Source organism: Cynoglossus semilaevis, chromosome 9 (assembly GCF_000523025.1).
Source record: "Cynoglossus semilaevis isolate Cse_v1.0 chromosome 9, Cse_v1.0, whole genome shotgun sequence".
Taxonomy (NCBI): domain Eukaryota; kingdom Metazoa; phylum Chordata; class Actinopteri; order Pleuronectiformes; family Cynoglossidae; genus Cynoglossus; species Cynoglossus semilaevis.
This window is the reverse complement of record NC_024315.1, coordinates 4,256,082-4,269,572: the sequence shown is the minus strand read 5'-3', so window position 1 is coordinate 4,269,572 and position 13,491 is coordinate 4,256,082. Positions and strand designations below refer to the sequence as shown.

Sequence of the window (13,491 nt, the reverse complement as noted above, 5' to 3'; positions counted from 1 at the left end):
TCTCTTCCTGTGTCCCCCCCCCCCCCCCCCCTCTTCTGTACCACTCCTGTCTGCCTTTCTCTCTCACCCCCACACACACTTTCAGACAGCACCGTGCTCCTGACTGAGTGACAGCCGGCAGACAGTAGTGATGAGCGGGTTGCTCAGGTGTCGACAGCCGCTCCCTCGCTCCGTCTCCTCGGTCACTGTGTTGGAAACGCACACCTCTGTTTACCGACCACCTGTTCATGGGTGAACGGACCACGGTGAGTCTCTCTCTGTCTTCTACTCTGTGTGTGTCTTATTTCACGTACAGTTCAGAGTGCACTCTCCGTGTGTAGTTGTGTGTCATGAAATTACTCTAGGTGTTTTCTAAATTAGACATACAAAACGTTTGGATATCTAGGAATAAGTAATGACACAATTATGTCGCTAGGGGCGCAGCCGAACCACAACCATGAGAGCTGCAACAGATTGCACTGATATGATGCATAACTTTGACGTCACCTTATCTAAACACTGTCAGACACTAAGGAATTATTTTACGTGGAAAAAAATAATACTGAATAACTTTTTCATTTCAGCAACATTTATGAGTTCATATTTATCACTCATTTAACCTCATAATTAATCCAAATGGAAAAAAGTATATTTGCTTCCTCCCTGTTCATTTTATTAAGGTAATTATGAGCTTTCTTACTAATCTTATGAATGCATGGTTAACAGCTATCAGGTCGTCAGTGATGATGAGAACAGGACAGAATATACAGTAGAGTAAATGTAGAGCGTGTTGTAAAAATCCAATCAACATAAATACATTCATTTTACATTACTGCCAGAATAGCTAAATCGTGAAATAATAAAAAACAAGAAAACCGATTGGCGTGCAGTAGTAAAAAAAGATGATCTAGATTATTTGACACAAATCTTTATATTGAGATCCTTTTAATCCTCCAGTTGTAGTCTACATTAATATGTAAATGATTAATAAAACAGAGCTACAACAGATACCCTGCAAAACCGCACCTCTGTTTATGTCAGAAATGATTGGTTGATTCTGTGATTAAGGCTTAAAGTCACCTTTGTTCTTATCACCGACTTGTTCTAATTCATTTTTGAAATAAAATATTAATATTTATTTTGTCAGAATTTAGAACAATGTGGTTATCCCGCAACTGAGTTTTGATAAAGATTAGGATTGATTAATAAACAGCCTCTTCCACTGAATTGTGTTAATGTTAATGTTAAACTTAGGACAGTCAAGATCAGTGTAGATCAGTCAGCTTTAACACATGTTGTCAGAAAACATGAAATCATATTGTATTTTCCGTGAACCTTGTGATGGTAACAGTTATCAAAGTTTGTTAACGACGTCCCTTTTCCTCTGCTGCCAAGCATGTGTCGTTTCTATTCGTTGAAGATCTATGGACGTGCTACGGGCTACACACTGCACGGCGTTTGCGCGCACGCACGTATTCTCTCGCTCGGTATTATTGAAACCAGCCACCATGGGGAGTTGAGGACAAGACAACGAGCTATTTTGCTGAATATCTGATATCGGAAAAGTATCCATATGCTGCGCTTTGGAGCAGACGCTTCGGGCCAATATCCCCAATGCAGCGGATTAAGGGGGCCGCGCTTCCAGAGACGGTAAGATGAACACTTTGGTGGAAAACACGGGACGTTAACGCACCTAGCCAAGCTAGCTTAGCTAGCAGGCTAACAAAATCCAGCAGCCACTGCAGGCAGCAAAGTGAAAACGTGCACTGACTTTCTTCTTTCCAAACATCCAAAACCGACCGATTTGTCCCAATTGATGTGATTGAAAGTTTGCGCTGGTTTTATGTCACTTTGCTCTTCACCATTTAACGAAAAAAGTACGCCTGTGTCTGTGGTGTGGAAGTGTTGTGCATGCAGGCCCGTCTTGTGTGGTTGTAGAGTTTGTTTCTGTACCCATCCCCCACCATCTTTGCAGGCCAACATGAATGAGATTCTCACGTTAAAGCGCTGGCATTTGTGGTGGCATTGCTGCGAGGCTAGCTAGCTGTCTCGGCTTGTTAACATTCGCTGGTTATTTAGACAATTCGGTTTTGAAGTGTTAGCTTTGCGTGGACGCTTCCAGGCGCTGGGTTTAATGTCGCTGTTGAACTAGCAACAAAAACTTAGTGGTGAACTTGATCTTGGCGACTTGTCTTCAAAGACTGGAGTTGTTGCTTTAGTCTGAATTGGCGATTGTAACTCAAGCTTCAAAAACATTTGAAATATGTATCGAGTCTCATCAAAACGACAACTTCAGAGTTTTTAGTCACAGACGGTCTTTCTGCTTAAATTGAACCGTTGGTTCCGTTCCGAGACAATGTCTGTTTGACCTATAACTCGTTCAAAAGTTTGTTTCACCGGTGTTTACCAGCCAAACATTTCCTGTTTTGTTTTTTGTTTTTTAAATGAAACACAGTATAAAGCTTGGGGTATTTATTGTTGGTATTGTTCGTTTGTAAAGTTGTAGTAATGACATGGTTATAGTGAAGTTTGTGTTTCATGAAACATCTCTGAGGTCCTCGACCCTTTGCCTTGGTTTGTTTTAGACAATTGTACTGAAAACTCAACAGACTTTTCTGACAACAACAATGGTACAATATCGAAATAGTTGTTTGAATTTCAATATTTGTCAAATGAGTTAACTTTTAAACTAAAGCTTGCCTCTGATATAATACTTTCTGTGGAGAAAAGTAAACTATCTCACTTTTCTAATCACTTTTTGAAATGTGATGTGATGTGAAATGCAACGCTTTAGAATTAGGACAACCTTTTTTTCCTTTTTCCTTTTGCATCTACTTATCTCAGCACGCTACAGTACTGTTTGTCTCGTGTTTCTTCTTCTTGATAATGTTGCATTTATTATTATTATTATTGAGTAATGTGTACATATAGTCATTGAAATATGTTTTGTTGAATTTTTGTAACAACATTTTGGAGGAGTGGTGGCTTGGTGGTTAAGGAAGCAGACTGGTCTGGGAAGGTCCCATGTTCGAGTCCAGCAGCTGCCAAGTTACCACTAAGGTACTCTGAGCATGGCACCATCTCCACATATTGCTCCTCAGACGCTTAAGCCTCCCCCTGCTGACTCTGGTGGTGGGTAAAATGCAGAGGTCACATTTGGAGGTGTGCAGTGGTGTACTGTCAAACAATGACAAATAATTGACTTTCATGTATATAACTTGCTTCCAGTGCTCTTTCTGATTGGCCACACATTAATCGATAAACAGTCAATACAACATTCGTGTTTAATTCTCAGCAAACCTCCATAGAGCTTTATTTAATCCCATGTTTCAAACAAACCTTCTTTTGTGATTTGACATGTGGCGTCTGGCTTTAATAGTTTCCCAAAGTTGGGAAGCTCTTCCATCTTGGTGATTTATTGAAACGGACGTTAAAGAGACAGACACTCTCCTGTAACTGTGGAGTGAAGACTCCATTATTAATGCTGTGACTGATCAGTCATTGTTTGTTTGTCTGTCAGCTGAGTCCCATTATTGGATGATGAGAAATGACTAAAGCATTTTTCTTTTCTCCAACACAGGGTGAACCATTTGCCAGCAGAACCGTTGCCAGAGGCGAAGATCTGACTTCTGCCTTGTGCAATCTGAGACATGAGTGTAGTCAGAGAATTACATGGGATTGGGTTCAGGGGCGGTGGTGGGGTTGTAGCCTCTATGAACGGTCCTACCCATTTTACTGAAGATGCTCCCAGACCTCCAGTTCCCGGCGAGGAGGGGTCTGACGTGGACCCTCCGGTCCAGTCGGCCGGCACCCGTCCAAATACGTTTTCCCAAACACTCGGCTATCCCCTGTCATCCTCGTTGTCTAAAATGGGGGATCCTTCAAGTTATACACCCTCCTCATCATCTGCAACTCCACGCCGCCCTGATCTAGACTTGGGCTATGAACCGGAGGGCTCAGCCTCGCCGACTCCGCCGTACCTGAAGTGGGCTGAGTCCCTTCACTCACTACTAGATGACCAGGAAGGCATCCAGCTCTTCTAATGTGTACATATAGTCATTGAAATATGTTTTGTTGAATTTTTGTAACAACATTTTGGAGGAGTGGTGGCTTGGTGGTTAAGGAAGCAGACTGGTCTGGGAAGGTCCCATGTTCGAGTCCAGCAGCTGCCAAGTTACCACTAAGGTACTCTGAGCATGGCACCATCTCCACATATTGCTCCTCAGACGCTTAAGCCTCCCCCTGCTGACTCTGGTGGTGGGTAAAATGCAGAGGTCACATTTGGAGGTGTGCAGTGGTGTACTGTCAAACAATGACAAATAATTGACTTTCATGTATATAACTTGCTTCCAGTGCTCTTTCTGATTGGCCACACATTAATCGATAAACAGTCAATACAACATTCGTGTTTAATTCTCAGCAAACCTCCATAGAGCTTTATTTAATCCCATGTTTCAAACAAACCTTCTTTTGTGATTTGACATGTGGCGTCTGGCTTTAATAGTTTCCCAAAGTTGGGAAGCTCTTCCATCTTGGTGATTTATTGAAACGGACGTTAAAGAGACAGACACTCTCCTGTAACTGTGGAGTGAAGACTCCATTATTAATGCTGTGACTGATCAGTCATTGTTTGTTTGTCTGTCAGCTGAGTCCCATTATTGGATGATGAGAAATGACTAAAGCATTTTTCTTTTCTCCAACACAGGGTGAACCATTTGCCAGCAGAACCGTTGCCAGAGGCGAAGATCTGACTTCTGCCTTGTGCAATCTGAGACATGAGTGTAGTCAGAGAATTACATGGGATTGGGTTCAGGGGCGGTGGTGGGGTTGTAGCCTCTATGAACGGTCCTACCCATTTTACTGAAGATGCTCCCAGACCTCCAGTTCCCGGCGAGGAGGGGTCTGACGTGGACCCTCCGGTCCAGTCGGCCGGCACCCGTCCAAATACGTTTTCCCAAACACTCGGCTATCCCCTGTCATCCTCGTTGTCTAAAATGGGGGATCCTTCAAGTTATACACCCTCCTCATCATCTGCAACTCCACGCCGCCCTGATCTAGACTTGGGCTATGAACCGGAGGGCTCAGCCTCGCCGACTCCGCCGTACCTGAAGTGGGCTGAGTCCCTTCACTCACTACTAGATGACCAGGAAGGCATCCAGCTTGCGTCAGGAAGTGTGTGCGGACCTTCTGGACTTCTGGTTTGCTTGCTCGGGGTTCAGGAAGACCAGTCAAGAGAAGAGGGCAAAGCTGGCCAAGGCCATCTACAGGAAGTACATTGTCGACGGAAGCGGGATTGTCTCGAGGCAGATCAAAGCAGCCACCAAGAGCTTCATCAGAGACTGCGTGGGGAAGCCGCATCCAGACCCTGCCATGTTTGAACAGGTATTTAAAAACCATTCTGTTCTATAGAAGTCATTCTGTAGGTTCTGTTACGTCGAGGCCTGGTCTGTTCGTCATGACTGATCACACTGACAACAGTTGTAAACACAGATGTTTACGCTTCCATATCATCTAGACTCACCACTGATCACTGTTGTGTGCAGTGATGTGTGTCACAAGGACAAGGAGTTCACTTTCCTTTCCTTTAGTATTTGTGTCAAAAACACAGCAGCTCCTGTTGTCACAGACAGAGACACGGTTTAGTCTTTACCCATGGTGTGACACTTTGTAGCTTTGTAACGAACAGAGATCATGGTCATGGATTGTGCTCTGATGGCCCATAATGGAGCGTCACAGCCAAAGCTGCACTGAGGCCAAACCATGTGCCTTAACCAACAGTTGTTGTCCAAGAAAGATGTCATAGATTCAGTAAATGAATTGGCAATGCGTTGAGTCATCAGTGTTTCATGGTTCTGTTGGTTTCTACCTGATGTCAGTGTGCTATGTTTTTCTTCCATGTGTCGTTGATTTATCATCAAGGCCCAGACAGAGATCCAGGCCATGATCGAGGAGAACACCTATCCTCTGTTCCTAAAGTCAGATCTGTACCTGGAGTACACAAGAACTGGAGGAGAAAGTCCAAAACCTAACCCCAGCGATCAGAGCCCTTCGTCGGGGCCTTCCAAGCCTGTGCCGGCATACTTACCCACCCTTCCCGAAGATGACGAGTGGAGGTAAAAGGATCCTGAGACAAAAATGTCATCATCATATTTTGAGTATTTGGTCAGAGCGTTGTTGTTGTTCTCAGGTGTGGTAGTGGAGGTGGCGGAGGAGGAGTGAGGGAGGATGATGAAGAAAAAGATGAGGAGTGTGGAGACACACCAGCTAGTCGCCTGACGCACAGCTTGTTGATGCAGACGGCGACACAGAGAGTGTCAGTGAGCAGAAGGCGACAGGAAAGCAGGGAGTACAGGTTTGTGTCTACAGCCATGTATTTGTACTGTCAGTTCATACCAACCAGCTAAAAGTACTAGAAGAAGTGGCAACTTTGAACCTTGACGTTCTGTCTGAACATCCACAGACCCTGGAGGGAACCGGTTAACCCATACTACTTAAACATGGGCTACGCTGGTGCTCCAGCCACCAGCGCCAATGACAGCGAGCAGCAGAGCATGTCGAGTGATGCAGACACACTGTCGCTGACTGACAGCAGTGTGTGAGTGCACTTTGGAAAAAGAAAATCTCCGATACATGATAGGTGACAACACTGCACCTCTGTTGTCTGTTTTTCATGGCTCTTTACTCATGTTTGTGCGTGCAGAGACGGTATTCCTCCATATCGATATCGAAAGCAGCATCGTAAAGAGATGCATGAAAGTGCCAAAGCCAATGGACGTGTGCCCCTACCTCATATACCTGTGAGTTCAACGACTCTTCATTACAGCATTACCATCATGAGCTAGAACCCACATTGTTTATCTGTGTATGAATTATATATACTCTGTGTATATATATATATATATACATATACATATATACATCTTATTTATTCATTTTATCAAAGACAAAACAAGCGGCTCCTGATTCATAGTGAACTACGTCAGGTGTGTAACATCTGTTCTTCTGTCTCCTGCAGCGCACGTACCGCATGCCAAAGGATATTCACGTGGAGCCTGAGAGGTTTGCAGCAGAGCTGATCAGCAGGCTGGAGACGGTACTCAGAGAGAGAGAGGCTCAGGAAAGACTTGAAGAGAGGCTGAAGAGAGTACGACTGGTAAGTGTGCAACTGCTGCTGTGGTTGTGGTTGTGCTGTAACAAATGACAGCTTTAGCATCATCTAGTGGTGATAGAAAGTGAACACTGAGCCCCTTGTTTTAACCAGTTGTCCGTCATGGCCTCACATACGTAGGACATCCAGTATGGTCCATGAGCAGGGAGTAAAATGTTTGTTTGGTATTCCTAACAGGAAGAAGAGGGGGATGATGCTGACATCTCCATGACAACCTCCATGTCTTCTCACAGCATACCACTTCCCCTCCCCTCTTCATTTCCTCCTCTCTACGGAGCCCGTTACTCAGAGACCACTGCTAACACGGCAACAGTCACCACTTACGGCGGCCTGGTTGCCATGGAGGATTCCCATGAAGATGACCCTGAGTCCATTTTGGACGACCATGTGTCACGTGTGATGAAAACCCCAGGCTGCCAGTCACCAGGGGCAACCAACAGCACCTTAGGAGGAGGAGGACGACACACTCCTCCCAAATCCTCACGTTCACCTGACGGAGGGGTTGGACCGCCTCATTACCCCCCACACCGAGGAGGAGGACACAGTGCTCCTCCTGCTGCTGTCAAAGGTAGAGTTACTTCCTCCGACTGAAGGAGGTGCTGAAAGAAGACTTCCGTCTTAGTAATAGAAGCTCTGTCTGAGATTTATTGCAAACTTTTGCTCCTCATTCTAACATTGCTTGAGCAGATGTGTGTGAACTTTTTCACTTCTATTTGCACGGTGAGAAGCTGCACAACACCTTTTAACCCTTGTGTTGTCTTTGGGTCATTTGTTCTTTTTGAAGTTGTACTTTATTTCATCTTTCGGCCCTGAATTTCAAAGCCTTTGATTTCATTTTGTGCAGAATGAGGTTTTGTCATTGTCTTGGAGTTAATTAACTTTTCTGGAAGTGGGGTTTAAACACATTAAGTATTATACGCTGTATAATTTCAGTAAAATGTCAATTGTGTAAACAGTATTGTTGGTCACTAATGACCCTGTTGTCCTCCTAAGGTATTCACCACCACAAGCAGCTCTACCACCACAGAGGGCGAGAAGGACAAGAGGAACCAGGTTCCAGGTCGCAGGCTAACTTCCCATGGAACGGAGACCCAGCTGCTCAGTATCCAGGGAGGGGTCGTAACTACGCTGATGGGGCTGGAGCCAGCACGCTGGAGGGAATGGGCTACGGGTAAGTCTGCCTACCTGTGGGTGTTGTTGCTAGTTAGTGGTGTCTTCTGTACTTGACTTCTCTCATGTGTGGCCGTTCTTCACTCTACAGCAGTAAAGGGAGCACGTTGTCAAGGCGAGGCTGCAAGAAGCCCTCAGAGACATCAGGCAAAGTGGATGAGAGTGGGCGGGCTGTGGAGACTCAGGTGCCACTGGAGGACCTGGAGAGGAACCAGAAGATCCTGCAATGGATGATGGATGGAGAACGGCAAAGGAAGAGCTCCCACGGGTGAGTTCACTTTGGGGGAGAAACTACATCAAACAATTTAAATGATTTAAAATCAGTGTGACTGAGTGGATCGACTCAATCTGAAATATGTTGTAATACATCCATTCTGCTTCTTTCTCCAGCGGCAGCACCAGTAGCTCCAGGAGGACGGGCACCAGCAGCGAGTCTCCACGGCCAACCTCAGTGGAGCGCCCTGGCGCCGTCCACCCTTGGGTCTCAGCTCAGCTCCGAAACAACCCCTCATCAGTGTCGAACACTATCCCTGGCTCGTCGACTGGCCAGGTCCAGCCTTCACACCCGTTCATCCAGGACCCAGCTATGCCCCCCAATCCAGCTCCCAACCCCCTTACCCAACTAGAGGAGGCTAGGAGGAGGTTGGAGGAAGAGAGGAGGAGGAACGCACTACAGCAGGCAAAGCAGAGGTGAGGCGACGTCTTCCTGCTCCGGCCGTTTCACTGTGTCTGCTTGTGTTATTGACCCAGATCGTGTTCTGTTGAAGGCACAAGTCTGGTAAACGCCAAGTGTGTGAAAACATGACGGTCGCTTACTATTTTTGTGGAGAGCCGATCCCGTACAGGACATCAGTCAAAGGTCGTGTGGTGACTTTGGGTCAGTTCAAAGAGTTGCTCACGAAAAAGGGCCACTACAGGTGAGAAGGTCTCATAGTCAACGTGTACTTGATTGTCCTCTCATTTAAAACCTGACTCCTAGAACTAACTCCAACTCTGGACACTCTCTGCACAGGTTCTACTTCAAGAAAGTAAGCGACGAGTTTGACTGTGGTGTAGTGTTTGAGGAAGTGCGCGACGATGACGCCATCTTGCCAATCTTTGAGGAGAAGATCATTGGGAAAGTTGAGAAGGTTGATTGAGATTTGGGAACCGTAAGACGATGAATACCTGCACAAAAAAAATAATCATTTGGAAAAAGAAAGAGAACGGGTCGGGTTGGTAAGAAAACAGAGCTGTGTGAAAACAGAAGAAGTAAGTAGAAAGATGGACAGAGCAGTGTGTTGACAGAGGAGCTGGTTTTTATTTATGGAATACGTCTGTCTGTGTCGAAGCCACATGGAGGGAAGAAGCTCAGTTGGATTGAACTGAAATGATTTCACCTGTCTTTGTTCTGGTGTGAATAGTCAAGGACGGCTGTAATCATTTGAATCGGGTCCGTTTCTTATGTTGGTGGATGGAACCAGGGTGAGAGGAAAGTCTTCCACCAGGAGGCGTCTGTCCTCCATCAGACCATTACGATGCTGCTACATTACCACGGAAACTCTGTAATTGGTGCTTGGACAGTCAAGAATGCAGTCCTGGTCCATTCTGGAGTCTCACTGCCTTTTGCTGTCTCTGTTCCTCATCAGCTGGACACGAGGAGAGGACAGAGGATTTTTGGGGAGTGGAACTTTTTTTCAAGTGTGTGTTTGCCTGTTTCTCCTCTCAGTGACTTCACAGCCTCAAAACAGAATCTTTCTCACCCTCCACTCCTGGATTTGTGTAGTGTTCTCACATCCACATCTGTGGACAAGCGTTCTTTACGTAACTTGTTTACCAAAGCTACATATTTTTGATAAACACAAGTATCCTACTTACTTGTTTTCATTTAATTTGACTTGTGTATGTACAAGGCAGGTACTATAACTTACTAATGCAGCCTAATCTTGTCATATCTCCACTTTGTATTTTTGTGTATGTTTTGAAGCTCAGTCATTAGTCATTTCAGGGCAACCATTTTTCTTGTCCTTTGTCTAAACCACATTCAGACACCTCAGCTCTGTACTGTTTACCTTTCTCATTTTTCTGTTGTGTTCATTCACCTCAAAAATCCCAAACACACGGTAACCCTCTGTTGGACACTGATGATGCAACAACTTTGACCACAACACCTGTTTTTTTTTTTTGTTTTCTTTCGGTAGCTGCCTGTGAACCTCATGCTGTCTTGTATTGTTATTATTTTTGCACGTCAGGATGCCGTGTGCGCGTCTCGGTGCCTGCCTTCCCGTCTGTCTCTGCCATTATTCCCAAAATGTGTTTAATGTGCATCGGAAAGTGTGATCGCCTGTGTCAGTCCCAGTTGTGTGAACTCAGCCAAAGAGCATATCTCACTGCCTTCGTGTAATTCTAAACAGTTGAGGTCTTGTGCTACACATGTCAAGGTCACAATAAACGGTTAATTCATTAGTGTAAAGGTCAAAGAAGCCAGGACGACAGCTGCAGTTTTTGTTGTCCACACTGAAGAGTAAAGATGTCCTCCAACAACCCACGCAGCTTTACCTACAGTTAGTAAAATAATTTAGCTCTCAATTAAATTGTATTTAATATATTATTTAACACTTTTTAAGGTTCAAGGTAGTTTAATTTGATAACTTTAGGCCTAGATCCACTCCTTCCCCTTGTCTTCTTTTTATATAAGCTAAGCTAATTGGCTCCTGGCTGCAGTTTAATATTTTAAACAAAGAAACATGTTCATCTCACCATACCATTCTATTGACCACTGATTTAACACGTTTTAATAAACTGCACAGGCAACACACTCAAGTTGGCTGAATGTTTTCTGTGTTAAAACCCCCCCCGAAACTCTCAGATTCTCCTCCATCTCCTCGCCTGACTGTTTTTGTCACGGAGGTTAACTGAATGTCATCAGAAATCAACGTGAGAATGTCGAACAACACTTTGATTTTTTTTTCTGCCCTGTAAGGGAAACATTGGATTGTTAAAACATTTATTTTGTCCTTACTCCAACACATTTGGCCTTCAGTGTGAAATTTAAAGATTTAGACATGTATTTGTTTATTAAAGCTGTCATTTTAATATACACTAAGCATGTTCTTAATGAGGAATGTTTTCCTGATGGGTTGAATAATCTATTTGTTTTTATTGTTTTATGTACAAACTGCTATAGCCCTCTTATTTTACCTGTTGTGTTAGAAAGAGCTCCCGGGAACAGTGTTTCCTGGGACACTACTTTGGTGAACAGAACAAAATATTTGCGTCAGTTTGTGTGAAACACAGTGCCTTTGTCATGATATCTATAGAAATCACACTTTTATTTTCCCTCTGTCCTGTTAGACGTTAGCTGCAGTCATGCTGTCTCACTTTGGTTCTGATACTCTGTGCTGTAAATATGTACATTATCATTTCATACATTTCTTCAGACCTGCACCACGTTCATGGTGTTTCTGTTTTTCAAAGTTGAACGCCAAGATGTCACTGTGCTGGTTCCACTTGTACATTTCTTTTAAAAGGTACTTCATAATAAAGATGTTAAAAGAAACAGGACTCATGTTTATCTCTGTGATTCTCAGAATATGTTTGTATATGTGGACACACGGGTGCAGACCAACATATTTAAGTATGCATGTATAGTTGTGTATGTGTGTGTGTGTGTGTATGTTTAAATGTGTGTGTCCATGAACTTTGTAAATAATATGGATTCCGTGTGTTTATTTCCATTAGATTAGATTGTTCACACTTAATTGATCCCACACTGGGGACATTGTTGACTTTGTGGTTATTAATATGATGATGCTGATTATTATTGTTGTTGTTGAATTATCATACATTTTGGCCCATGAAGGAGGCCTTATAGGTTATCTTCTAAGTCAGCAGTTCCCAAAAATGTTTGGCTGTGTCTTCTATATCCCAACCAGGGTGAGAGGCACCCCCGAAACCCAACACCTTCGAAACAAAACAAAACATAAAGAAGCAACAATATTCTCATAAAGGCAGCATGTTTAATCATGCTCAGATGAACGTAGACACACACACACACACATATACAGCCTGCCTTTATTTATTAAGTGAAATACCAGCTCTTAATTTAAATTTTACGAAGGAAATCCCACTCGTCTCAGCTTCATATTGAGGCGAGGCTGGTGTTACAACCAATCAACGACCTCTTAGAAGATCGCGTAGGTTGGCTGTGTTTCCGTTTCTTTTGACGTAAGGGCGGGGCTAAATTGTATCTCCTAAAAGTGCAATATGGCGGGGCCGTGTAGTACAACTGACAACGGCAAAAAGAAAAAAGTTCGTTTAGGCTAGCATCATACACATACTGTAGTTCCTGAGTTCTTGTAAATGCATACTCACGAATTATTGTTGCTGTAATGTACGTTTTGTTATCCTCTCTCCAGTAGGTGGCAGTAATGTATATTCTAGCTGTTGACAACCACCAATTGATATGTCAAAAGGAAAGACTTCTCGATCGACGTAACGTTTAGTAAAAACAAGCTGTTCATTTGCAACACGTGCGTTGCAATGACTGCTGTTTTATGACGGCATGTAAATAATCCTATGAATCCTGTGTAAATTAGTGTATGATGTAAAGCAGGGTTACTACATGGTTAGCAAAGTTAGCATGTTTGCGTTAGCTTAACAGAACCATGGATCCATTGAGTGCAGTAGTAGACGAAGTGGCTTTGGAGGGACTGGACGGTATCACTATTCCCTCTCTTTGGATTCGGTTAATTGATCGGCAGCCTACGTTCCCTCTAAAGAATGACGACTGCACCAAAGAGCTAATCTGGAAGTCGCTTGTCAACAACAGCGACTTGAAGTTTTACGAGCTTCCACAGGAAAGAGACGACGTTGTACTGACCGACAGGTAAGTTCACTGTGTGTCTCCGACCATGCTAGTTAAAGCTGCTCTGTGGCAATATTAATCACACGACTACTTAGGTGTTAGCTTTGGCTTAGTAGCATCCTGTGTAAAGCACACTGCAAGTAGTCTTCAACCACAGTGAACTGTTCTGGTCAAGTCGAATTCAATACTAGTGCAAGAGGAAGGAGGCATTCCTCGTCTCCATACAACTACAAATCATTAGTCGATGAAGCTTCTATTAGTTAATCATTAAACTCAATCAACTTAATCATACTCACTGAGCTGTAGTTCTGCAGAGCTGTAGTTCTGT

General features: G+C 43.9%; 2 protein-coding genes across 4 annotated transcripts in view; both read left to right on the top strand.

Annotated features, from left to right (window-relative positions):
• The first annotated feature begins 4,029 nt into the window (after positions 1–4,029).
• Positions 4,030–11,855, top strand: LOC103383461 (axin-1-like). 2 transcript variants are annotated; one of them, XM_025058558.1, is made up of 13 exons: positions 4,030–4,164; positions 4,685–5,361; positions 5,899–6,092; positions 6,167–6,331; positions 6,440–6,574; positions 6,680–6,776; positions 6,995–7,132; positions 7,325–7,715; positions 8,141–8,318; positions 8,412–8,585; positions 8,708–9,007; positions 9,085–9,234; positions 9,330–11,855. In XM_025058558.1, the coding sequence occupies exons 2-13, from the start codon at positions 5,119–5,121 to the stop codon at positions 9,454–9,456; spliced, it is 2,292 nt and encodes a 763-aa protein (XP_024914326.1). In that variant the 5' UTR covers positions 4,030–4,164; positions 4,685–5,118; the 3' UTR covers positions 9,457–11,855. The 2 variants fall into 2 exon arrangements, with proteins under 2 accessions (XP_024914326.1, XP_024914325.1); XM_025058557.1 differs by having other exon boundaries at positions 8,409–8,585.
• Positions 11,856–12,529: 674 nt separating this feature from the next.
• The window catches only part of gtf3c1 (general transcription factor IIIC subunit 1), an 18,332-nt gene continuing 17,370 nt past the window's right edge, over positions 12,530–13,491 (top strand). The window contains exon 1 of one of the 2 annotated variants that reach the window (XR_003050574.1): positions 12,530–13,184. Coding sequence is in view for 1 of the 2 variants with exons in the window: in XM_008316580.3 (XP_008314802.1) it covers positions 12,964–13,184 (221 nt within the window). In the remaining variant the exon portion in view is untranslated. The remainder of the gene's footprint in view (positions 13,185–13,491) is intronic. The other variant, XM_008316580.3, reaches the window with a different exon arrangement.

Excerpts from the sequence above, each read along its gene's own strand:
- LOC103383461 (XM_025058557.1), top strand. The coding sequence starts at position 5,119 with ATGACCAGGAAGGCATCCAGCTTGCGTCAGGAAGTGTGTGCGGACCTT. Across the intron at positions 5,362-5,898 it reads ACCCTGCCATGTTTGAACAG|GCCCAGACAGAGATCCAGGC; the intron begins GTATTTAAAAAC and ends TTTATCATCAAG. Across the intron at positions 6,332-6,439 it reads CAGGAAAGCAGGGAGTACAG|ACCCTGGAGGGAACCGGTTA; the intron begins GTTTGTGTCTAC and ends GAACATCCACAG.